At 41.6% G+C, this 25,605-nt stretch overlaps 4 protein-coding genes across 5 annotated transcripts; 2 read left to right on the top strand and 2 right to left on the bottom strand.

Moving 5' to 3' along the window:
* Positions 1-2,228: 2,228 nt before the first annotated feature.
* Positions 2,229-5,181, bottom strand: LOC137907786 (peptidase M20 domain-containing protein 2-like). Its single transcript, XM_068752144.1, has 7 exons — positions 4,768-5,181; positions 4,228-4,376; positions 3,995-4,137; positions 3,407-3,561; positions 2,982-3,108; positions 2,749-2,856; positions 2,229-2,578 (listed from the first exon to the last, which is right to left on the bottom strand). The coding sequence occupies exons 1-7, from the start codon at positions 5,164-5,166 to the stop codon at positions 2,439-2,441; spliced, it is 1,221 nt and encodes a 406-aa protein (XP_068608245.1). The 5' UTR covers positions 5,167-5,181; the 3' UTR covers positions 2,229-2,438.
* Positions 5,182-15,736: 10,555 nt separating this feature from the next.
* Positions 15,737-17,137, top strand: LOC137907926 (cannabinoid receptor type 1B-like). The gene has a single exon (XM_068752288.1). It carries the CDS (start codon positions 15,737-15,739, stop codon positions 17,135-17,137), a length of 1,401 nt encoding a protein of 466 aa, XP_068608389.1.
* A 1,171-nt stretch (positions 17,138-18,308) lies between these two features.
* Positions 18,309-19,948, top strand: LOC137908076 (akirin-2-like). 2 transcript variants are annotated; one of them, XM_068752439.1, is made up of 6 exons: positions 18,309-18,422; positions 18,699-18,878; positions 19,060-19,203; positions 19,295-19,429; positions 19,601-19,672; positions 19,813-19,948. In XM_068752439.1, exons 2-6 carry the CDS (start codon positions 18,701-18,703, stop codon positions 19,821-19,823), a joined length of 540 nt encoding a protein of 179 aa, XP_068608540.1. In that variant the 5' UTR covers positions 18,309-18,422; positions 18,699-18,700; the 3' UTR covers positions 19,824-19,948. The 2 variants fall into 2 exon arrangements, with proteins under 2 accessions (XP_068608540.1, XP_068608539.1); XM_068752438.1 differs by having other exon boundaries at positions 19,280-19,429.
* Positions 19,949-20,799: 851 nt separating this feature from the next.
* Positions 20,800-25,605, bottom strand: orc3 (origin recognition complex, subunit 3). Its single transcript, XM_068752437.1, has 20 exons — positions 25,527-25,605; positions 25,354-25,405; positions 25,172-25,269; positions 24,897-25,035; positions 24,682-24,786; positions 24,393-24,559; positions 24,173-24,306; positions 23,671-23,830; positions 23,463-23,576; positions 23,249-23,382; positions 23,075-23,138; positions 22,873-22,989; positions 22,683-22,762; positions 22,262-22,395; positions 21,997-22,088; positions 21,807-21,904; positions 21,589-21,730; positions 21,339-21,455; positions 21,115-21,194; positions 20,800-20,931 (listed from the first exon to the last, which is right to left on the bottom strand). Exons 1-20 carry the CDS (start codon positions 25,548-25,550, stop codon positions 20,826-20,828), a joined length of 2,157 nt encoding a protein of 718 aa, XP_068608538.1. The 5' UTR covers positions 25,551-25,605; the 3' UTR covers positions 20,800-20,825.

The following is a 25,605-nucleotide window of genomic DNA, read 5'->3' as shown; positions in this document are numbered from 1 at the left end:
CGTTAAATATGTGAAGGGAAAACAGACATCAGACGCTGCTACTGTATGGATAAGCATTCTTCTTCTTTGCTTATAAAATACACTTACAGCTTGCTCATAACAAGACAATCAATGACAAGTGGCAAAACTTTAAAAATGTGTTTTCTTTTATTTGCTTTCTGGTAGAAAGTCAGATTAGAAGATCCACTCTGTCCAGTCAGTTCCTTTAGCATAGCGCAAACACCGTGAACAGGGGGAAACAGTTAGCCTAGGCTTTAAGCAGCTCTATAATTTACAAATATAAATCATATTATAATAACAAAAACATTACATTTTGTGTTTTATTATGGTTAAGAGCCCAAAAAGCATGAAATCTAGAGGTAACCCATGGTAAAGCCAAAACATTTAGTTTTACTTGGTGAATATATTGTAGACAGATATTACATTTGGGTCACAGGCTAACCTTTGCCCTAATTCCAGTCAACTTTGCTTTGCATAGCCAACTATTTCCTGACATTTGACTCTTACTTTCTATACATAGACATAGGATTGGGATATATAATGCATTTGATTTGAGAAAGCAATGGAATAGATCCCAATATATGGACCGAGACGATTAAAAACTTAATATAATTATTTTCATTATTATTTGTGGCTTTATTTTGGCTTGCAGCACAAAAATACAATTCATTATCCTACTTTATTTGTGCTCTTTGTATCAATGCCTTTACTTTGCTGTCAAACTACTTGCTGCATTGTGTTTGTGTGATTTCACAGAGATAATATAAAAAAGCAAAGTCATGCAGTTTTTTGAAAGTCAAATTTAAAGCCATATGTTTTGTAAATCCCAAAATCATGACATTACCTTTTTAGTACAACTGAAGTTTATTTTATCTGTTTGTTGTTGTGAGGCATTGCAATCTCTTCATTGCTACTTTTGTCTTTTTCAGCATATTATGTATTTTTAAAAAACTATTTGGTTGTTTATTGCAAATGAATGAACAAAAATACAGATATTAAATTTAACTTAAGAAATGGATATGGGAAATGTTCAATAAATGTTTTAATTTCTGAAAATAACACAATCAAAATGCTGTGCAGTTTTAAATATCCACCATGTAATGCATTTAGTTTGTACAAATGGCAATGGATTGAGAAGCATGGCAGAATATTAAAATCATTTGACATTTTTCTGGTATTACATCTAAAATCTGTCTTTTCCCATCCTGTTTTCCTGCACTCTCATTCAGTGTATGTGAACATGCTGGAGGACAAGCTGGATCGCTACCAGTAGCAGAGTGTCATTGGCACATGTCTGATTACTAACAAGCATTCATAGGAAATCGTCCAAATCATACAAAATGCATATTCTATAATACCATTATGTGTGTGTGTGTGTGTGTGTGTGCTATGTTTCTATACTGTTATCCAAATCATAGTCTTTTGTTACATTAAACATCAGTGCAGCAGAAACATGCCAAAGATAAAGCATCAAAAAGATGCAACGTGACATCCCTCTCCAACTGAGACCTCCCAAAGGTAGCAGGTCATGTTTGGAAATAGAATAATTTATTCATCAAATCATAAGCCCAAAATTGCGTAGACAGAAAACAGAGATTGGTTGGAAATGAGCTTCAACAGAATTACCCGAATTTAAAAGGCAGCTCTAGAATTGGGAGGATGGAACATCTTAATGCCGACAATCCAACAGTTGAAGGCAAAAATTATCTTTCTGTGCTTTATCCCTTCTTCAAGTTGGCCTCATATTTTGGCAAAGCCTTCTGCCAAGTGGTTCAGATATTTCATCCCATCCATGATGTCATGTCGCCTGCCCACCGCCAGACAAACATGTGTCGATTATTCATCAGTGATTGTTTTCGCATTGATTTTTTTTGTTAGAATAACTTAACATTATAAATTAGATCATGAAAGCCAAGATCACTAATCCAGATACCATAATGGTATGTATCTATCTATGCATGGATAGACAGGTGGACAGAAAGACTTAAAAGAAATACAAGATAACACTTTGGTTATCCCTAAGAGGACATTTTCAGTTCCACTCCAAAGATCAAATAATCCTTCTCAGTCACTGTTTGACATCTCCTTTGGAATTAGTTAGTCATGAAAAATCTCATTATATTCATTTCCATGCACCCATGTTGAAACCGAGTTGTAGTGCTTGTCCTTCAAAAGGTAACCTTGTGAATCGTTGGAATTGCTGTATGCAAACACGCTCTTGAGCTGAAGCCCAACACAACACGACGACCTTGTCAGCAATAGCATTTAATGAATTCGTTTTGTATTGCTTTATTAATTTGCTCTCTGGGTCAATATTCAACTACAGCTTCATGGGCAAAAAGCATCTGAGATTTCCAACCATTAGTATATGGATGTTTAATTCTCAGTGAAAATTAACTATTAAAATATAAAGATATTCTGAAATCACAGCCTTGATTTCATTTCTTCTGTTTCAAGTTGGCCAGCCTGAAATCTTCTTTCACTTGCTTCAGCAGAGCAGGGCAGCAAACGACATCCACAGCTGTCATAGCCAGAGCCTTGGCTACCCTCAGGGTGAACAACTGGGCCTTTTCAGCTCCTGGCAAATGATCAATAAGCAAAGGAGGAAAATAAAGCATCGAGTAAATAAAGATGAAACCGATAAACCAAGCGACCCGCAAAGACACGACGTCTGAAATAGTCTGATTGTCTCATGCAGTTCGGTTTCACAAGAAGACATCTGTTCCCAGCACCGACGTTCTGCCGTACCTGCTGCTTTGGTGTATTCCTCAGTGTGGTTGAGAGCATCTGTGCCGATGTAGAAGAGAGGATGGATGCCAGGGATGACGTATGATAAGTTTCCAAAGTCAGTAGAACCTGCCAGGTAATTATAAATTCTCTGTGATCATTTTTTTATTGATCTCTTGAACAACAAACAGTGTGCTAATTTTTTTTTACTAAACTGTGATGTCTGCCTCGAGGACATTTTCATTTTTACACACCTGAGACTTTGACTGGCATCTCTGGAAACTCTATTCCCAAGTCTTCTCCATTAATTTCATAGAGGCTTGATAGTGTGGCATTAGGCATAATGTCATAGTAGGCATTTTCTGAAAAGAGTATCTCCTCCTATAATAAACACAAGCATATTCTCATTTGAGGTGACGGCACACAGAGATGACTAATTTAGATTAACATTCATGGAATTCCACGCATGGTCTGTAAAGTCAGCAAAACATGCCGAAAGCAAGTTCAAATACAGGAGAGAAGACGACAGGGAATTACAAAACAGTCGTAAAGCACTCAAAGCGTAATTAAGGGAATATATTCACAGTGGAAATGCTACATAACGCTGAGTCAACTTTAATATCAGGGTTATAATGTGCGCCCAGCCTTGGGGGGGTGGGGGGGGGGGTGGTAAGCTTACTCTGCAGCCAGTGGCAACAGCAGCTGCCCTGAAACAAGCCTCAGCTTTGGCTTTCAGGTCACAAAGATCCATTGCCTTTGGTGTACGCAAATAAAACTCGAGCTCAGTGTAGGCTGGGATGATGTTGGGCATCTCCCCGCCATGTTTGATAATCCCTGTAATGGAGACAAAAGGACACAACTGAAGACGGGACACGAATAACTAGCACTGTAACTGAACAGATAATAAAAGCAGGTTTATATGCCAAGATAGTTTGTTAGCAGGACTACGGAAAAATCTGAGGACGGGTCATGGTCTAACTTAGATTCAATTACATTTTGAGAGTGATCCAAAAGAAAATACAGATTTTTTTCAATTTACTTATGATGGAGGCTTAAAAAATGTGTTGTAAAATATGCATTCAATTCACAGTCATAACAGGGTCCGATGCACTATCATGCAAAATGTCTTTGTTAATCCACTTTTCTGCCAAAGCTTTAAGGACCCAGGGCTGGATAATATCAGCAGATGTCATACATGTTAATTGGAGGACATGAGATTCTTCTCATCCATGTAATCTTTGAGGACATTTTGTCTGTCCGTCCTCACCGTGAAGCCGCCACTCCGGGCTGAGCTGCTGTCTGAGGACAGACAGGTTGTTGTAGGCGAGCACAGCGGCATCCAGGGCATTCACCCCCTCCCAGGGATACGCAGACGCGTGACACGCCTTCCCATGGTACTTCACCGTCACTCTGCGTGACGGAAACAAAGCGGGTCAAGGATTATTTGTGTTAAGGAGGAGACAGCCGAGACACGGATGTGTGATGTCTCCAGACACTTACGACTGGATTGCAATGAAAGGCTGGAACGGAGAGTCCTCCTGGGTGGGGTGAGCCATGAAGACCAGGTCGATATCATCGAAGGCCCCCGCCTTCATCAGGTCAACTTTTCCTCCTCCTCGTTCCTCTGCAGGAGTTCCCAGAACGGTTATCTGATATATAAACCGTTTAAATTAGTCATCTGGCTTAGTTATCAGCTCATGCGCACCCTGGATGAGACGCCAGCTCATCGTAGGGCCACACGAAAGACTCACCCAAGGACAGTTTTGCACGGTTTTGGTGAGAATCCATACAGAAACGGGGGCAGAACGTAAAAGCATCTTGCTGCAACAGAAGGTTGCACATTCACTCGAACCAACAGCACTACCCACTGCGCCACCATGCTGCCCAGCTTCATTCATTAACACTGTTTAGCTGACGAACAGACTTTTATTCAATACGTTTGAACATTTTACTATTGCCATTTATTTATTTGTAATTTTCTATTGCATCTCATTCTTGTGGACGTTCCAGATGTTTGATAAAAACCCCCCCGGCGGATACCTTCACCGGTGCGGGGAGCTCGGCCTGCCCGTCCAGAGCAGCCTGCAGCCCCAGCGCGGCCGCGGCCCCCACCTCGGCGATCAGGTTATGCCCGCAGGCGTGCCCGATACCGGGCAGCGCGTCGTACTCGCACAGGAACGCCACGTTCAACACCGGCTCTCCGTTCACGGCGCCGACCGGCCCCCAGGTGGCTCGGAAGGCGGTGGGGAGTTTGTAGTGACCCTCCACCGTCCACGCCTTCTCCCGGGAGAAGAAGCCGACCAGCGCGTCGTGCGCCTGCGCTTCTTCACTGGAGAGTTCGGGGCGGCTCCATATGTCCTGACTCAGAGTGTGCAGATCCTGTTTGCGTGCGTCGACGCACGACTGGAGTGCGTCTTTCATGCGCTGCGACCTCTCCATGTCGCTTTGTTTGGTGGGCGCACAGAAAATGCGCTGACAGGCGTGAAGTTGGGGCCCCTAGGTCCAATATCTGACGTAGAAGTGGGCGGAGCCGTCCGCGCGTTGAGCAGCTGAGTCTCTTTGAAGTTAGAGTGCCATCTGCCGGCGGTAATCGCTCTATGACTACAACACTATTAGTCAAACTGGTTAAAATAGTAGCCTGGAACTAATTCTATCAAACTCTATTTAAAAATAAAAATAAAAAAAAGATCTGTAACCTTGATTAGAAATCACCTTTTCATAGAATCATCACAAAGCTTAAAAAAAAAGCAGCCCAAGACAAACCAATGCACCGGTACCTTTAATAAAGGGATGCTTTTACTTATATGACAATTAATGATATGCCCGCTGTCAGCCTTTGTGTCTTACTATAACAAATAACTGGAGAGAGAGAGAGCATATTAAAATCCTTTATTCATCTGCGTGAAATTACACTAGAGGGACCCAGAGTGATATTTGATCAAATGCACCTTCTGCACAAAGCACTGTTTTCATTTTCTAAAATCATAATGCAGTTACCTGGAATGAAAAGCCTTCAGGGCAATAGACCTTCATAACTATACAGGGGATAACTTTCTGTTAATTTACCTGAAGCTGCTCTGATGACTGTGCACATGCTGCAAACAAAGAAAACAAGGTCACTTAGCACTGAATGAATAAATATGAAGTCGTCCCCCCCCCCTGCTGTGTGAGTGGAAGAGAGCAGGTGTCCACATATGTGCTTTCTTTCTGTTTTTGAGTCGTAGGTTAATTGGGGGCAGTTGTCAGTCACTGCTCAGCAAGCTGACATCAACACTGCCTCTTGACAGGGCCTGTCTGTCGGCTTACTTTACGCCCCGGTAGTCATGCTGACACTCACCATCGTGTATCAATTAAGCGACATCGCAGGGCGGCAGCCATGTGTCGCTTCAGCGTTTTGTCACGGATTGGCCATGGGAGCATGTTTTTAATTTCTCACCAGTTCATGTTTTTCAAACCACCAACACCTTGAGTTTTTTTTTTTTTATTCTTTGAATGTGTCTTTTAGTAAATTTCATACAATGCGTCACACTGAGAGTTCAATGATGAAATACAGGTGCTCCTGCATGAAACCCAAATCAGTTTTGGGGGGGGGGGGAGGAGACAACCAACTGCACGGGAAACAAAGTGATTGCATCCTCTGAGTGATGCAGCAAATAAAGCCTCTTGTCTGCCGCTGCGACACACGAGCACACGCATGCAATATCAAGCACGCCACATTTTGGCAGCATGTTTATTTAAGGTTGAGCCCACTAGTCATCACACCCTGCTGAAGTCACGCATGACTTATGATGTATGCAAGCAGGCACCACAACAGCAGGATGCCCCAAAGGAAGGCTGGTGTGATGGCTGCAGTGAGTTGATGCGCTCCCGATGACAGCATGTCTTTGAAATGAGAAATGAAACAGCAAACTGCTTGGATGTGTTTTTCGCAGCTAGAATGTGGTCCACATATTAATGTGGGCTTTGTAAGCCTCTACTCACAAGTTAAAGAAAATCACGATAGAGATAAAAATGATGATGATAATTCAGTTTTATGGTATATGGACAGTAAATGGGGCATTTGCAGTAATAAACTGTGGCTTTTAAAGATACTGCACAATCCATTAAAATAAATAGATGATATTTTTGTCCTTCATAGTAGTAAATATTTATTTTGAGACACATTCTACTCTAAATCTTAAAAGTGGTAATGTACCATAACATTGAGAAAAAGGAGCACAAGAAGATGTGCATGTGAAAACCAAAGTGCTCGTCGTGCTGAAGGGAGCATTCAGGGCTGTGACCCACAAACTGTTATTTATAGAGCAATATCACCGACAACACTGAAAACATTACTACCTATGGCATTTGAGGCAATTGCCTTGTTACAATGACAACCAAGTGGATATATTAGGCCACAAGTGGACACTGTCCTTGTTAGGAGAAGGGACAGAACAGTTGTCACCGCAGGCCACGAGTCCCATCTGCCTGGAATAAATATGAAAACTGCATAGAAAAATCACACCCAAAAAGTTAAATACCCAAGTGAACTTAAATTCTAAAAATCTTAACGAAGCATATAACAAAATAAAGGTATAATTTTCATGTGTAAATAACTTCATCTGATCCCGTATGTTTGAGGTGACAAATCTTAATTTTATCTCATGTTCTCTCCAACACATAAATATGACCTTGACATGCTACATTTTTAAGAGGTTCCGTCTGACTGAAGGAAACTGACAGTGCCAGTCGAGCGTGTCCTGTCAGCGTCGCTATTGATAAAAAAAAAAAAAAAAAAAGGCACCCTTAAAATAGACCCCTGGAAATCCAGCAACAACATTTCAATTTCACTCACCCAACTGCTTTGAAAATATCAACCCGTGGGCAACTGAAATGTGAGCGTTCATATGTGGGTAAATATGTAAATTGGCAATCCCATTTCTGTCATTAATTTCTCCACAGCACAGACGGTGAGTTCTGGAAGCTGGATTACATTAACACCTTGTTTAATTGAGTCATCTTGCCTCTTCCTAGGGCGGGATTATACTCTCTGTGTGTTGTTGTTTTAATGATGGAACATCATCCACAGCATCTAAACATTTTGTCTGGGTTTAAATTGATATTTGAGATTTGATTACAAATTAAACTTGTTTCTAGTTAATTAAAAGTTTTGAAAGAAAATATGCCCCCGGCGGACCTGTCCTACATTTTCTCATCATGAAGTTGCAACAGAAGTTAAGTGATTTGCTTGGAATGGATGGAAGGAAAAATAAGGAGCACATATCAGAAAGAAAGTTATGTGAGCATTCCAGCAGTGAATGCAGAAAACAGAAAAATGCAAATCCCAGCTTCCTCTTTGAATAGAAGACATTTCTACGAGTCATATTTTCATGTTTATGCTCATACTCGACCTCGCTGCTGTGGCGTTAGTGCTACTGTAGCAGGGTATTTTCTTTCAAAGCGCTGAAAAGGCCGCTGTCTACCTCAATAACATCAACCTTTTTGGACAGAATGTGGGAACAGAAGAATTTATTTGAATTTATTTGCACATCAGTAACTTTCATGTAGCTGTGATTTGCCACATGAAACATTAAATGCCCAAATGGACCAGATCGTAGCCCAGTTTTGATTCTGCCTACGTGTATTCCATTTGCTCTCGACACCACACCCCAAGCTTCACTTGTTTTCTTCTATATTTACCCAGTTCCATAGGGTCAGGATTAATTTAAGTGTTCTACTCCGCTTCAGGGAAGTAACACCTCTTTCTAATCGTCAGATGATTCCCAGGTCTGATAATTACCAGGAGCAGAAACCGTTTAAATAAAACATAGAATATGGGGTATGAATGGGGGGGCTGAATGCGTGCAGAGGGATCAAGTAGGGATCAGTGGTTTTCTCATAACGAAAATGCTGGAGACAAGGATAAATGCCTGCAACACGTTTTGTTACAGGCAGGAAAAGAGTAGCTTTTTAATGATTTAATTAATTTCTGAGGCTGTAGATAAATTAAAGCTTGTTGATATCTAGTGCCTTTTAATATTCTGTAGTGAACTCACACAGTGTCCACAAATCCAACTCAAAAATAATACCTAATAGATTCTCTCTATGTGTCTGAGCACTGTGTCTCTCTTGTTCCATCTAATCACATTTCCAAGCCATCCTTCATGTGATGGAGAAATCTACGAGTGTTAATTGGAAGCTCTCCCACGGGAACTCGCAGGCGTCTTCCACGTCCTTTGTGTTTGTCTGCTAATGTGATTGTCACGGCTGCCTCGGATTCATAGCTTCTCCTGAATAATGAATACACTTAATATTCTTTTCAGACTCTGCATATTTAATCAACCAAAAAAACTGCACCTCAGATGTCACAAATGAAAGAACTGGGCTACAACAGACAGAGTAATATGTTATTTGTCTGCGGTGGTTACCCTGTCACTAGGTTAAATGGAAATGCATGTCCTCTTGAGAGGAATTTTCCTCTGATCTGCGTAGTGTTGGTTTCATATTTGTATTTATGTTTTTGCAAGCCCACTTGAGAACCTTTAATGACATGCCATCTTGTTTTCATTATCTGTCAACGTCTCCCTAAATGTGATGACCGCCCAGAATGCCACGTCATCATTAAAAAGGAACTAACATACTTGAAGGTCTTTTTTGCAGATAAAATGATTATTTTTCTATTCTTTCTAAATGAAATATGTCATTTATCCTTTGTATGTGAAGGCTGTTAGACTTTAAGGATTGTAAAACAGAATCAACTGACTGTTTGGACGTCAATGAAATGCTAAGATGAGGTGAAAAACAAATAATTTCTAACAGGTTTAGAGCACCCATTAGGACATCACATATATTTATTTTATACCAATTATAGCAAAAACCTGCCTTCATTATTAATGTATAATAAAGCTCTCAGAGCTCATGCATCAAAAAAATAATGTAGACACCTTTTCCGATGCCACAGATCTCTTTGTACTAAGAGTCTCTCACACATTCACACACTTACACTGATGAGCACAAGCGGCAAAGCCAACTGTGAAACGCACAGAAGCCTCACATTCAGCAAATCTTAGAGAGTTGATTAGAAAGTAAATCAGATAATATTCCATTTCCTCAGAAGAACAGGTGTTATTGCGTGACACGTCATTTATCAACTGAAACGCAGCAATGTTCTCCTGATTCTAGCGGTCGTAGCCTCTGACCCCATCCGTAAAACACGCCTTTGACACCCACGTGAACCCAAAACTGGGTTAAAGCTGCTGAGCTGATGCTGATGTTGCTCCTCACAGTACTCAACTTCTCGTATTCTGATAAGACTGAAGCAAGCCGGAGAACCAGCTGGCCCCAAAGGAATGGCGTTTAACCCTATTAATATTTTGAGAAGCAGGCTTTGTGCTGTTAAAGGAGAGGTGATGTAAAGACCATCTAACATGCATAAAACAGTTGGATGAAAGAGAAATATGGACACATTTATTTGCTTGCAAGTCTTTAATACAGTGAGTCGCCATGACCTTGGGCAGCTAATGATTTACCGGTAATCTGTTTCTCTCTTGAGAGGAATTATAATCTGGGGAATAAAAAAAAAAACGCCCAAAGGATCCACAGGCAGAAATTCAAATACCGGGTAGGTGTTGCAAACAAATCAGTCAAAAATGAACAATGTTAGTGGAAATACACAACAATCCTGTAGTAATCAGTCACACTGATGAGAGAAGGGTTTGATCAGCAGCGTCTGACTCGGCACGATGCCGAGGGAAAGAGAGGGAGGGAAGACAGATTGGCACGCAGACGTGACAGCAGTCCTGAATAATAAGCAGAAAGGGAAATTACATCATCAAACCAACTGAAGAGTGCTTTTTACCCATCTCACAATCTCTGCAGTTGAATACACAGAAGCACACAGGTGACCTTGTGTAGTTGAAGTGCACAAGAGTTTCCATGGTGATGCACCTGAAATAATACAAAAGATGCAATAAAAAGCTTTTCTGGACTTTTGAGCTACTTAGGCAAAAATATAAGATAATTTTCCTATAGAAAAATAGTGCAAAGGAGATGGAATTAGTCTTTCTGTTTTATATCATATATTGACATTTGTTCTGTAATAGTGTTCTATAATTATGTGATGATTAAAAGTTAATTAAATTAAGCCACAAGCTGGGATTTATAGGTTTAAAGTGAAGAACTCTTCTCTGTTTGTCAAGCCTGCCAGCAGGCGTTGCCTTTGCTCTGTTGCTCTGTCGCTATCAATCTATTTCCCAGCCCAGATGGTTCTGATTGCTGTAGGAGGTGAAAATATGATTTTACATATATGCATGAAAGTGGAGAGGAAGGGACAGAAGGGGAAATGCCAAACATGAAAGAAGAGTTGTAAAACAGATTCTCATCTCTTAACCCTTAACAGTTTACACGCATTACAACAGTCATTACGAATGCATGACATGTAATTTCCATCAAGAATGAAGAATGGGCCAAGCTGCATCAAAACGCTCTTTACTGTTTACCACAAATGGGGTTGAATGATGGACACTGCGAGACTCTAATTGGCTTGTTTATCCTGCAATAAGCAAAGAAATATATGCCCGTACAACTGAAAAAGCACATTTCACACCCTTTCATGTGACAAAACGTTGACCTCACATCTCAGCTCTTGTCACTGCACTAAAAGCAACAGGGTAAATTTGAATTAATGCAATACTGGGACTTGATACTAGTGATATAAAACTCTGCATTGATCAAGAAATGCAAGAAAGCAAATCTCAAGACACTTTTAAGCTGTTTCTTCCTTAATGCCTCTTAATCCTGTGATAAAGCTAAAAGCTGAGGCTGTGATGGGCTAGTGAGAGCACTCTGAAATTGCTTACTGGATGCATTTGTGGGAAATGGGTGCATACATATAATGCAGTGAGGAGAATGAGGATGGTTGAGTACTCTGTTGGTTATGAAAAAGCTGTTTTTCAAGAATATGCAGTTGTGTTCGTGGTAGTCCTTTATCTTTTCCTTTGTTGGTTTTAAGGGTTATCCATTAAGGGTCAGACAATTATGAAATGTTGTTCACAAACACATGACTGTCCATCAGCATGCAGCCAAGGCTGAAATTTGTTGCAGAGATGGAGACATGACTCGGAATGAAAGCAGATTTATTTTTTTAATGCAACAATTTGGCATAATGACAACACTAAAGCACAAAGTTCTATATATATATAAATAGACAAACAGCTAAAAGTACATCACATTTCACAGCTCCTGTCATTTCTGGTAGAAAAAAGAATCGTGATTGGAGGTGACAGTCGGTCTCATGGCAGTCGGGTCCATTTGAGGTCTCGTTGTCTATTAGAGCGAGCAGCTGGGTGTTGAGCAAATGAATTATTACCTGGCTCTGAGTCAGTGAATGACACGGCCATTCCAGATCACCACTATTCTGGGCTGCAGTCTGCTCTGATGCTGCTGGAGACTCTGTGTCACCTGAAATCCAGGAAGTTCATTTGAGCTGTGAATCTCCACACTGCTGCCAGAGGAAAACAGCCGAGCCAGCAGCGCACATTTACACGGTGCGTGCACGAGTGGGCATCCACTGAACCACTCGCTAAATCCTCGTGATTACCACCGTGTTCTGCTGAGATAAAAAAGGTCTTTATATGACTAAATGGTGCATGAAGGGAACTCCGCCCACTGACCATTACGCCATTCTGTCCAGTATGCAGAAGCCACCATTTCTGCATGCACTGCTTGATCAGGCTTGAATTAATTAACTGAAATAAAATAAGTTTGTTGAATCATATTCATCATTTCATTAATTCTGCTTGCTGGAACAATAAACCAACTTTCCATTTATTGTTATTATGCATTTTTGGTGATTTACGTCTTCTTGTTAATTTCTCTGATGGCGGCTCCTGGGAGTCGTTTGTTACATTAAGCATCCTGAGAAAATGGATCAACATTTCCTTAATGAAGCCATCTAACTGATGAGGTGAATAATGCTGGCGAGTGGCGACTGATAATGGGCGGTGCTGACTCTTGTGTGAAAGAGATGACAGAGACATGTAACATATTGGATACATTTTGTAATTTAGTTTAGTGGAACTGATTTGAATTGCACTCCCTGTGCAACATTGGTTAAATCACGAGATGTAAAGTGGCAAATTAGGAAACAGTAAAGAGCTGCCAGTGTTCAGCCACACGTCTCCTCCTCTATGCAATTTATGCATCTTTTCCTCCTCACATGGTCTCCTTCCCATCCTCCACAATCTCTCCCATTTTACAACCCTTTGACACAAACGCATCCGACTCTGCTTCCTTGTGCAACATGCTGTGTGTGTAATTACTAAAATATCAATCCTCAAAACGCTCCTTGCTCTCTGATTTCACGGAATAATTGGCATGTCAATTGAAACGGCCTGGTGTCTGTGTAAGATGTGCTTCACATGTTTTTACATGCATCGCAGGGATTGTGTCTATTTTGTAAAGCAAGCTGCCACTCAAATAGTAAGTAACTGTAAACAGGGAAGGACCAATTTTAAATGACATGCATTATTGTGCTTTTTCATGTGGAATCCTGTTAAAAACCAATCAGTGTAAATTGCTATTGCATTATTCATCGCCAAAGACACACAGACATGAAACAACAGCAGACGCCTCTCATCACTGCAGGATACCCCTCGTGGAAAAACTGACACTTCACTGTTTCTTTCACATGTTTTTTGTCATCGCAGGCAGGTTTTTGTGTCATGGTGATGCTTGGGAGGCAATTACACTGAGATATTGGTGATAATCATAATGATGGATGTGAATTACTCTGCCCTCGCCTTTGAGAGATGAGCTGCTGCTTTATAAAGTCAGAATTAAACTGTATCAAGAAAGATCAATGAAAATGAAATGCATGACTAAATTCATTAGAGAAGAATTTTAACTATTAAGATGAATTATTGTTTCCCTGTCTGTGCGTCTGCCTTCATGCAAATGATCATGTTAGTTCATCAGTGATCAATGTCTGCTTCAGTCTGTGTTCAGTGTTCAGTAATAAGTTGGATGACATCTATGCAAAACCCGGAGGCACTGTCATCTTGTGCAGGGTGTTTCTTTGTTTTCTCATGATGTTGCATCCCTAAACCTCGTGTATTTTCACCAACCAGATACGTATAACTTACGTTATAGCTATGCTGGGATTGATAGTGGAAATAATTGCACAGCTGCAAAGGACAGGAAGAAGACTCTAAATAGTGACCCAGTCGACTGCAGTCAGAAAATAGATAAGGATGATATTCACAATGGATATTCAGTTCCGCCATGGCTTTCAAATTGCCCTGGAATTGCACTGTAAAGTACTATCGATGCTAGATTGCCATAATATACATTTTCTAAATGCTGTGATGTGAGTACTCTGAAACTGTGAATACTATAATGTAAAAGTTCTGTATTATAAGTACGAGTTCTGCACAAAAAACAGTTCAGCAACTAAATATGTGTCCGGTATCAACAGTAAAAGTGGTCAACTTGCACAATGAAAGTGATATTACTGGATTATCATTATTGGTTAATTATGATGGAAGCATCTTGTTGTTGTTGTTTATATTGTGACTTTGATACATCCACCATCTAGGATAGCAATATGTTGAAGCTAACACATTTACTCTAGGCACGGTGACATGGAGTGAAGGGTGTCAGAATAATCTTTTTATTGATTAAGACATGTTTCAATCCCATGTGGTTCCTTCTCAGGGCCTGGCTGGAAGGAATATACATTCACTTTTTATTACTTCACTTGAGCTACTTTTTATTTTGTTGTCTCAATTATTTTTTTAATCTAATGTGTGTAGTTGGGATGAGGTTTAAAACTGCGTTTTATAGAGCAACCCATGTGTTCTGTAATGTGTCCTTGCTTTGTTAAAACAAACAAACAAACAAACAAAAACAAAGAAGAAGATAACAGGAGAGATTGTGGTACACATAAATGTTGATTTATATAGTGGATTTTTTTCCTATACATGTTGGATTTTAATCATCTCATTTGACGAGCAAAACGCATTTAAACAGACAATTTTAATTGAAATGTGAGCCTAATAATTATTACATGAAGGCAGAGAGTGGAACGATGGGAACGTCAAAGCACAAAGCACATGGGGAGTGACTGGTCTTCGTGTCTGGGAGCGTTTCTTTTCGGTGAATATGGATAACGCTCAGGAGACGCGCTCAACTCGGATCACGTGACCAGCAGGCGCACAAATTGCAGCGTTTCTCCGCCCGCTCCCACCGGCTGTGCGTCTCTCCACTGGGGAGTCAACGCAGCAGGTCCTCTGGCAAATCATGTGAACAGCATTACTTATAATAATTACAATTTGACACCGGCGCTCAGCTCTATTGTGGACTTTAAATGTTGAAGAGAGCGAGGACAGCAACAAACTGGTTTACTCCCAGTTTAGTTGTTTTGTTTTCGTTTTTGCGACATGGATTGAAGGAAATCAAGGTAGGTACGTGTCTTTTGGCTTTTTTTAATTTATTTTTTTTAAAGCTAGATTAATTAAATCCCTCTTTATGATACTTTTTAATTCCTGCGTGATTCATGTTTTTATGAGTTTAAAAAATATATATAATTATACCATCAAATCAGCAGCATCAAATATTTTTAATTTGTTATACTGAAACGTAATTACATAATGTTTAATTATTGCTGCTTGTGCTCTGAAAAATGTCTTATTCTTATTGATGGTTAATAATTACTATCATCATTACAGACGCACATATAAAATGGATCATTTGATTGTTGAAAAAACGATTTAATGCATAATGACCCCTTTTTACTAATAAGAAAGCCCGGCTGTCCTACATACTTAATGCAATGAGCTCCCCTGAGGCTGAACAGGTTTGTCATCAGATGATCGAGGATGCATCTGCAGAATGAATTCATTACGACACATGAAATACTTTTCTGAATGGAGACAAATGTCCTTTTTTCTTCGTAGATGGCCTTTTGCATTGGTCTGACGCTCTTAAACCGCACACCTCTCCACTGAGCGACTGCACAACCACAAAACCAGCCATGAAGTTGTCCTTGCATGGAATAGCAGGCACCACAATGAGCATATTGACAACAGGTGTCCCATACCTCAGCTCCAATGACGCCGGCTACAACGACCTCTCTATCGATTCAACTCAAATCAAGAGCAGATTCAACCTTGAGAAACCTTTTTCTGCCTCTTCCAGACTCACGCCTGGAAATAAGGAGGCTATCCATAATGGCCTCGCTCCCATTTTCCCAACCAACACATCAGACTTTCTGCTGGTTAATGGAAGCTCGTTGGCAGGCATAGGGGTCGATCAGTGTGGGGAGGACTTTGTGGATAACATGGAGTGTTTTATGATCTTAACTCCAGGTCAGCAGCTTGCGATCGTCATCCTGGCCCTCACTCTGGGTACGTTTACGGTGCTGGAGAACCTCATCGTGCTGTGCGTGATCCTACACTCCCAGACGCTTCGATCTCGGCCTTCTTACCACTTCATAGGCAGCTTAGCTGTGGCTGATCTGATAGGCAGCATCATTTTTGTCTACAGCTTCCTTGACTTCCATGTTCTCCGCAGGAAAGACAGCCCCAGTATGTTCCTCTTCAAGCTGGCTGGGGTCATCGCCTCTTTCACGGCCTCTGTTGGCAGTCTGTTTCTAACTGCGATCGATCGCTACATCTCCATCCACAGGCCCATGGCGTACAAACGCATTGTCACAAAGACTAAAGCGATCATTGCCTTCAGCATAATGTGGACCATCTCCATCGTATTCTCGCTGCTGCCACTGTTGGGCTGGAATTGCAAACGTCTTAAGTCCGTCTGCTCAGATATTTTCCCTCTGATCGACCAGAACTACCTGATGTCATGGATTGGGATCACGACAGCTTTGGTCCTGTTCATCATTTACGCCTACATGTTCATTCTCTGGAAGTCCCACCACCACGCTGTCCGCATGCTGAGCCGCAGCTCCCAGAGGAGTGTGATAGTCTACACAGCAGACGGGACGAAAGTTCAGACAGTGAGGCCGGAGCAGGCCCGAATGGACCTCCGTCTGGCTAAAACTCTGGTTCTGATCCTCGTAGCCCTGATTATCTGCTGGGGCCCACTTCTTGCCATCATGGTGTACGATCTCTTTGGGAAGGTGAATGATTTCATCAAGACTATTTTTGCCTTTTGCAGCATGCTCTGCCTGCTCAACTCCACCGTAAACCCCGTGATCTACGCCATGAGGAGCAAAGACCTGCGCCGGGCCTTCGTCAATATGTGTCGGGCAGTGACAAAGCCTCTGGACCACAGCGCTGAAAGTGACTGGAACAGCAGGAGCGTGAGAAGCGCAGTGGACGGGGAGGGAAAGGATGGAGCCGCCTCTGGAAGGATGCTCGTAAAAGTAGCGCAAGTTAATGTTGCTGGGCTGTCTTCTACTGCAGACATGGTCTAAAAGACAGACTGCTGTGAAGATATTGTAGAGTAGCGCTAACCCTCTTAGTGCCCCGCTCTGTTGGTGTGAAATGTGCTCAAAAATGACTTTAAATTGAAAACTGTTATATTGCTTTCAAACTGAAATATGTAATGTATTCATCCGCATGAGAATGTGTGAAGATAAACACGTTTTCTTTGAGCTTAGATATGTTTTTCATTCAGCATTTCAGTACGGTAGTAGAAATCACACAAACTAGTTGTAATAGCATTATTTCTGCTGCAGACATTAAACTATAACATCATGCTGTTATGGTGATGTTGCAGGAACTTATTTAATGTAGTTTAACATGTATTTTGCAAAGCAAAATGTTGAGAGAAATGTCAACAGCTTTTTGATTCAATCAAAACCTGAGTCTGGAGTGATTCAAGAAAGCAACATAGCTGCTTAGTACACATGTGCTTAAGATATAGTTTAGTATTTTGCGAGAGGCTACACTTGTGAAGCATCCGTTGTGCCATTGTGACATCAATAAATATATGAAATGTAAGTAATTTGAATGTAAGTGTGTATGTTGTGTTGCCAAATCTACATTTTTATTTTCAATAAAAAGAAATCCTATCAAATCATCACATCATTTTACCTGTAGCCAATTTACTATAAAACAGATAGGTCTATTTGTATAAAATTATGAAAATGTGCATGACTATTTCACTTTTGGGCGCAAACTATGGTATTAAAGTGGCTGTCAACAATAACAGGAATTTTAAAAATAGTTTAATTTGACAAAATTACAAGTTTTTAAGAGACTTTAGAACAATTGAAACATTGCGGTATTATACATAATCACTAATATAGACACGTTTGTTATTGTATAAATTAGGTAACACCGTCCTCTAGTGGATGCAAAAGACACCATTCATTTATTGTCTATTCATTCTCATATAAACTGATCATATTGTTTGTATTTCCTCGAGTTGTATACGAGGCAATTATGTCACCAAGATAATAATAACGATTTATATCATACCGTTTAATTCGGATGAAGCTTCCCTTTCTAGTGTTTTACATTTTCACTACATAACCCAGTGTACACTGCGGCGCATTTCACGGGTGACGTCAGGAACCGGAGAAGCCGACAGTCTCATATCAATAACACGCAGCTAAGTCGCGTTAGCTAGCGCTGCTGTCTGAGAGCAGATAGTTGGCCCGCAACCGGCGCTTCAGCGCCGCAACTTTTCCGAAGCAACTTTTAGATTACCGCGAGTTGTTTAACTTTATCGGACAGACAAACCTCCTTCAGAAGGTAAGAAGCGGGCTAATCCAGATATTTATCGGGGCGCACTGTTCAAATACCAATGGTAGCCAAAGCTAACGTTAGCTTTGTTTTCTTTTTGATGAGTAGCTTGACAGCACGGCTAACACTAGCTTGCTAGCGGATATTTTTCTTCACTGCGCAGTGCGCTTCAGCGAAATAATCCAGAAATCGTGCTAAATGAATAGCAGTTGTCTGGAATAACTAATTACTCGTTTGAATATTGTGTTTGTTTCGGTACTTTGCATCGCCTTTAACAAACTCCAGCCATGGCGTGTGGAGCCACCCTGAAGAGGACCATGGATTTCGATCCGCTGATGAGTCCTGCATCCCCTAAAAGACGAAGATGCATCCCCGTATCGCCATCGTCGTCATCCTCGTCCCCTAGGAAGTATCTTAACATGGAGCCCTCGCCATTCGGCCAGTCTTCGTCAACAGTCAGCGCAGGTAATGTTAATAATGTTGACCGAATCGGCCTGTCTGATGACCGGCCCGTTTAGCAACACGTTGAACAGCGTGCAGAAACTGTAAAACAAGCGATTAGTTGTGAACTCCGACACGGCAACAGCTTTATCCCTACTAAAAGGGCCACATTTTTATTTTTATTTTACTGCTTCTGTCCCACTAGAACAAATCCTAAACAGCATTAAGCAGGAGTACAAACGCATTCAGAAGAGGAAGCATCTAGATGGAGGCTGCCACCAGGCAGATTGCTGCTATTCTCCAGAGTCCCCGTCCCAGTTGTCGACCATGAATGTTTCCAGCATGCCAGGTTGGTTGAGTGACACTGTAGACGACTACCCTGTTTAAGTAGAATCGTGATTATTATTATTTTCATATTTACTCAGGATCATCGCCTGGAGGCATTTCTCCTACTAGAAAAGAACAGCCATTATTCACCCTCAGACAAGTTGGAATGATCTGTGAACGTCTGCTGAAAGAAAGGGAGGAGAAGGTGCGGGAGGAGTATGAAGAGACCATGACTTCGAAGCTGGCAGGTCGGTACACGATTAGAACGAACGGATACTGTGAAATATTTGATCTGTGTCTTAGTTCAAAGACGAGTCTCTGGCGACGACGACAAAACCGAAGCTGGTTCCAATAACGTTTAGGTTTAACAGGAATGAATGAATGAACGTTAAATCTGATTTCCTGCACTGTCGTTCCAGAACAATACGACACCTTTGTGAAGTTCACGCATGACCAGTTAATGCGACGATTTGGGGAGCAACCCGCTAGCTGTGAGTTTTCATTTATTGCAAAATGATGTGCACATTCCCGTTTTTCTGGCATGCTGTGCGTTAGAAATAGTCAGATGTTGGATTTTACATGTTCCCTTTGAAGTCTGGAGTTACATGTCTCTAGTTTATTTCATCTCCAGATGTTTCCTGAGTGGGGCACAAACATCTTTGCAAGACGGCCTTCCCTTGCTGCAAGCTATCATGCAATATCTCAAAAAAGGAGAAGAAGAAAAAAAAAGCTCATCCTTGTGAGATTGTTTAGCTACTTTAAAGGAACTATTGTTACTGTGCCATATTTCTGTCCTTGGGCAATGGTTACCATGGAGCTGTTGTCAGGTGTTACCACTGTTGTAAACTAGGTGCTTCCTAACGTAAATGAATGGACCATATCTCTACCAGTGGCCTATGTTCCTCCTGCTGTATGTGTATCTACAGTTTATCTTACTTTTGTAATGATTCCAGGCTTTGTCACCTTTTTTGTTTCATGTAAATATGATAAAATGGCACAGTTTTAAAGTTTGCTGGTCAATCTGAGGAATTAAAACACACATCCGAGTAGGCAAAATTCTTGCAGTTCATCCTGTTCCTTGTCTCTCCCATTGAGCTCGGGCTAAATGATTTACTTTGCTCTCCTTACCGTTTTATTTATTTTAACTTTTTTGCTGGTATCACTTTAAAACAAATGTACCTATTGGTCTAAATAATAAAGTTGTAAGAACAGAAATGGTGTGATGGAACTGATCTTAAAAACTTTTCACAGTAAATGAAAAAAAAAAAAAAAATTACCATCTGAAATACTTTGCCAATTTTTTTTGGTTTTGAATATTTGCCCAACACTTGATAATCATGACAGTATTTGACTTTCAGTTAACCTTTACACAATGCATGTGTAGTTGAGCCTCCAATAGAGCAACATGTTTACTCACTAAAATACCCTTATCGCTACAGATACGAGTGTTGGAACCTTCAGTGCCTATAGATTTCCTTTAAAACGCGACTGTGCAGAAAAACAAGGATATCACGTGCTGTTCATATTTTATTAGAGGGGAAAATGTACAAAATTTAAATCCAAGTTAAGTCTAGGAGTTTATGGAGACAGCAGTCACAGATCTGTGTTAAAAAAGAGAGTGCAGTCTTGTTTCTGGCCGACAGGTCAGCACCCTCCCCATGTGAGTCGAGCCACGTGGTCGGTCTTCTGCTTGGTGGACTTGATGAAGCCCAGAAATTCAAGTTCTGACACGGCTTGGATGAAGCGGGCGCTACGGATCAAACTGAGGAATAACAGTTCGTTTGCTTTTTTAAATTGTGACTTGTACTTCGGTCAAAAATGTAATCTTTCCTAATAAAAATCTCAACTGCAGTGAAACCTGACTAATACCGCTTACCCAATTCTCCTCTGATCATTAATACCAAAGCAGAAGTTTACAGATAACGAAGGATACTGCTTGATCTCGTCCACCTTGCCGACAGCGTCAGAATCTGGATTGTTACCGTCGGCAGCAGAAACCACAATGGAATAAGCCTGAAAACAAACGTGGTCCAGTCAACTCTGGCCCAAAGTGACTCACCGGTCTTCAGGATCAATGCATTCTCCAGCCGATAACATTTGCAGGGAAAAGTTGAGGATAACGTGGTTTTATTAGCAAAATATACCATAAAAACTCACTTCAAGCCAGTCGAAAAGATTTACCAGCCTGCCGCACTCCAGGTGGAGTTTATATGCGATGCAGATGTCAGGGGCGGCATTGGAAACGGTTCCATCGTCCGTCTTCAGAATCTCATTCTGCGAGAGGGAGAGGTCCGTTCACATTTTCCCACGAAATCTTTCGAGCATCGCAACACAGCACAGTCGCACGCTTTCAGCTTCCTTTTACGTCAAAAGTAGTTTCGTAATGGACGATATTAGGAAGTTGCACCTGAAGATAATAGTAGGGATTGCTGAGAGCGGCCTGGATGGAGGTGCGAGGTGTCGCATTGAGGTGGCGCCTCACAGTAGCGGAAGAACCGTAGTAGCAAACTTCATTCAGCGCCTGAGACTCAGGGGGGGACAGGTGACTCCTGGGTGTTAGAAAGATGTTAGCTCCAGAGGAATCTCTATTAGAGATGCAGAATTTAAAACATAAGTAAATCTTACTTCACTAAATTGTCTATAAACTCCACAGCTTCATTTCGCAGCACCTCGAATGGGCTCAGTTTTTTGGCTCTTCTAGACCGGTTCATCTCCAGCAGCGTCTATAAAGCATGAGAAAACACACCATTTATGAATCAAAGTGAAGAATCTGCTCACAGCTTTGATGACACTATTCCCATAAACCCATAAAAACCTTCTGCAGCTGGAACAGATCGGTTTTCTTTTGAAGATCCTTTACTGGAGATGTTATAGCGTCGTCCACACAGGATGGAACTTCAGCAGAAACTGCCGTTGACAACGAAACACCAAAACAAGAAATTCAAGGATTGCACCACATTTCCACTGCCTCGTCCATCTTGAATAATATTTGCGAATTCCTTGGGGAAATAAAATTGGGCAAATAATCTATAGACAGAATCACATGAGCACATAATCTACCTCCAGTTTTCACTACTTACCGTCTAATTGTCTGAATCTGGTGAGCAAGTCTTTTAGTCGGACAACAACCGCCTTCATCCTCTTTGACTTGACAAGCTGCAGAACCCCCTCACAGCTCTGCAGCAAACGGACCAGCTCATCTTTCGCCAACATCCTGGAGGGAAATCCAGGATGTAAAAACATAAACAGAGAAGTGAAGAGACTGGTGTTGCTATAATTAGCTGAGGACTGGTCAGTACTGGTTCAATTTAAACCATTATTTGGTCACCAGGAGGGGCAATTATCCTCCACATATCGCTGCGTATATGCTGCCCCCTAGTGGTGCATCCTAACCGACTTTCATTGTGAGTCAGGCTCGATGAAGTCCTTAGTTGGACGCTAACGATAATCGACCTGCGTTGGTCCGTCTTCCTGACACGTGGGTTGAATGATCAGACTTACTTGAGAAGCTTCATGGCTGTATGGTAGTCGTCGTTCTCCCATACCTTCTTCTCCAGACATATTACATGGAGCTCTCTAAGCTGTTACACACGGATAATTCAGTGTCACAAGCCAGTAAAAAAAAAACACTATTACTAACAACGTGTGCTCAAATTCTGCTTTAGTCAATGTCAAAGCAGAATTTTCTTGCCTGTTTTCCGAGTGGGTATCGAGGTAAAGACGAGGTCAGGGTGTGGAGGCATCTCAGGACCGGATAGTAGTTCTTGTGATATTTGTAAAGGTCTTTTATCAGCTGCTGACACACTTCCTAAAAACAGACAAAAAGACTAAAGCATCCTGTCCAGGTATACACGCGTAATATTTTCTCAGGGGCATAAATGAAATGCACACACCTTGAAATGATCGTCATTTGTCCAAAGATTAACTTGATCCTGAGATTCCTGCTTTTCTACATACCTGGGGGGATACACAGGTTAGACTTAACGGCTTGAATTTATACTTGATGGGTGAATTAAACGTTTCATCAGAACGAGGAAAGAGAAAACCTTCTTTAAACTAAGCGCTACCTCTTGAAGGACGGCAAATGCCTGATCGTCTCCAGGTTGCTGTTGCTGAGCTTCATCACATTGAGCAGAGCCTCCTGCTTATTACAGCACAGAACACTCAGCGGCTGGGAGTGGAAGTGTTCCAGCAGAGCGAGCTGCACCGAGATAAAACAGGCTTTAAAAAAAAAAAGCACACACACACGCTACACACACATTTGATCCAGGAGCAGGCTACCTGAATGCCTTTGATGAAGTTTCTCACTGAGAAATCGTGGTAGAGGAAGATGCTCATCAGAACCTGCATCAATTTACCGTTGAGCTTAAACGGGAAGCGATGCGTCAGGATAAACTAGAAAAATAGACAAGCATTTTAACAATCCAATAGGATCAATGTATACGATGATTGAGGTGAGGCAGTAATTAGCTTGGTGCGTCTTTGTCACCTTGTCAATGACCGTGGACAGGTGCCGAGTGCAGGCCAGAGACTGGAAGAGTTCGATACACAGCAGGGAGGACACCGAGTGGGGCAGCATGCGTTGGATGGTGCTGGGCGACGTAGCGATACCGAAGATGAACATCAGCGGGAGGCGTTCGAGGTACCGGCTGTGGAGGAGGGAACGTTCAATTTGCTGCACTGGATCAGCTCCATCAGATAATCCAACCATTTTAATTCATCCGAGAGGCTCACAGGGGATGATGACGATCTTTTAATGTGACTAAATAAACAGAATTACGTTTTTAAAAAAAAATACTAACACCACTTCATTCTGAACCATCTTTTTTTGCTTAAATGTTGAGGGGAAAAAAAAGGAACAATAAAAACACTCCAACGAAGGATGAAACCCAGAGGAAAGACAAACTTCAGAAAAAGCTGAGCAAGCAACGAAAGTGAAGTGAAAATGAAAAGTTCAGGTCCAAATCTACTGGCTCACGGTTTCTCGTTACCTGCAGATTAGTATGAAGTCCTGAAGGACATTTGGGTTGAAAGCCTCCAAATCCTTAAAAATAATGACAACGGGGGGCTGCTGATCATCTGAAGAGGAGCTACGTTTTTTCCCGAGAGCATCAGTTTTGGATTTCTGCAAAGGTAGAGAAAGTGATGTCAGGTTTTTACACTAGTTTTACTAATAGTAAAATCTACCCGAACTGAGCTTCATGCACCTACCTTCGTTTTTGAATCGTACCAATCACACAGCGTAGCGAGGGAGCAGTACACCTTATTGCGGAGCTGATCTCTGTTCGGCTCAACCGCCTCTTCGTCTTCATCGTCGTCATCATCCACGGCAGCACCCATTAACCTCTCCAGGACCCTCTTCATCAAATGCTTCAATGCTGTAAGAATAAAGCAGATAATATCAAGACTTAAAAAAGACAATCTCCACAGGGGGGGGGGGGGGTACATGCCAACATAAATATCGTCATAGAAACATGCTTTGGGTGAATGAATCCCTAACCTCCACATTCTTTGGCCTGTAAGGAGGTCACAAAGGGAGTAACAGACTGCTGGAGAAGTTCAAGCAGACTCTGAAACGCCATGTCGTGATCTGGAACGTTGACACCTGAGGGAAGATGGACGATACTGTGGAAGGACGGCTTTCTGAAACACGACACCGCGAGGCTGACGGCAGTAACGAGTCATCTGTGCAGACGTCAAATATTCTCCACATACCAAGCACAAGAGCCGCCGTGGGAATCTCACTGGCCCTCATCTGTGAGGCCCAGTCGCCGCGTTGACGGGCGAGGGAGCGCTTCCTGGTGAAGTCCAGCAAGCTGTCCAAGATGTGCCTGTAGAGCTCGTCCTGTAAAGCCTTTTACAAGCGGCACAAGGTTTTTGTTTTGAGTCATATTCAAATATAAAACTAATTAAACAAATGCAAGGCCAACATAAATGAATCGGGATTATAACAATACCTTATTTACTGAACCATTTTGAACTACTCTTACCTCCGAATCGGTTTTGATTTTGTCCCATAGATCCTGGAAAATTTGAAATCTTGTTTGGCTGTTCTCGGCATCTTCGCAGCCGTGAGTGAAACGATCCACTGCGGGAGGCACGTCGTCACAGTGAGGGCGAAGCTCCGTGGACTAAACGAAGATACTCTCCCACTAAACAGGCCAAAACTCACCCAAACTGAGCGTCCTTTTCTTCTTAGCACTTGGAACGAAGACGAAACAGCCCTAAAACGTCAAAGGCGGTGCGTTACAGTGACTGTAAACATAAACAAAAACACTTGGCCCGTCTAAGTTTTCCACATTTTGGAAGCATATGGTTTAAATGCGCAACGAAATATTACGTCACCTTTGAAACAGATGACGTAGCCATGTCTGCGTTACCAACGGGGTCCGGCAATTTTATATCCAGGATAATCCAGCGCCAG

The sequence above is a fragment of the Brachionichthys hirsutus genome, chromosome 18 (assembly GCF_040956055.1).
Source record: "Brachionichthys hirsutus isolate HB-005 chromosome 18, CSIRO-AGI_Bhir_v1, whole genome shotgun sequence".
NCBI lineage: Eukaryota > Metazoa > Chordata > Actinopteri > Lophiiformes > Brachionichthyidae > Brachionichthys > Brachionichthys hirsutus.
The sequence above is the reverse complement of the archived record's forward strand: the minus strand, read 5'-3'. Positions and strand labels throughout refer to the sequence as shown.

What these genes read in the sequence shown, in the direction of transcription:
- LOC137907786 (XM_068752144.1), bottom strand. Translation starts at nt 5,166, where the DNA reads ATGGAGAGGTCGCAGCGCATGAAAGACGCACTCCAGTCGTGCGTCGAC. An exon ending in CCCGGAGTGGCGGCTTCACG is followed by an intron (nt 3,562 to 3,994) that starts GTGAGGACGGAC and finishes TCTCCATTACAG; the next exon opens with GGATTATCAAACATGGCGGG. An exon ending in CTGTTGCCACTGGCTGCAGA is followed by an intron (nt 3,109 to 3,406) that starts GTAAGCTTACCA and finishes TGTTTATTATAG; the next exon opens with GAGGAGATACTCTTTTCAGA.
- LOC137907926 (XM_068752288.1), top strand. Translation starts at nt 15,737, where the DNA reads ATGAAGTTGTCCTTGCATGGAATAGCAGGCACCACAATGAGCATATTG.
- LOC137908076 (XM_068752438.1), top strand. Translation starts at nt 18,701, where the DNA reads ATGGCGTGTGGAGCCACCCTGAAGAGGACCATGGATTTCGATCCGCTG. An exon ending in GAATGTTTCCAGCATGCCAG is followed by an intron (nt 19,204 to 19,279) that starts GTTGGTTGAGTG and finishes ATATTTACTCAG; the next exon opens with GATCATCGCCTGGAGGCATT. An exon ending in CATGACTTCGAAGCTGGCAG is followed by an intron (nt 19,430 to 19,600) that starts GTCGGTACACGA and finishes CTGTCGTTCCAG; the next exon opens with AACAATACGACACCTTTGTG.
- orc3 (XM_068752437.1), bottom strand. Translation starts at nt 25,550, where the DNA reads ATGGCTACGTCATCTGTTTCAAAG. An exon ending in CTACGTCATCTGTTTCAAAG is followed by an intron (nt 25,406 to 25,526) that starts GTGACGTAATAT and finishes TTGACGTTTTAG; the next exon opens with GGCTGTTTCGTCTTCGTTCC. An exon ending in GGTACGATTCAAAAACGAAG is followed by an intron (nt 24,307 to 24,392) that starts GTAGGTGCATGA and finishes CTACCTTTGCAG; the next exon opens with AAATCCAAAACTGATGCTCT.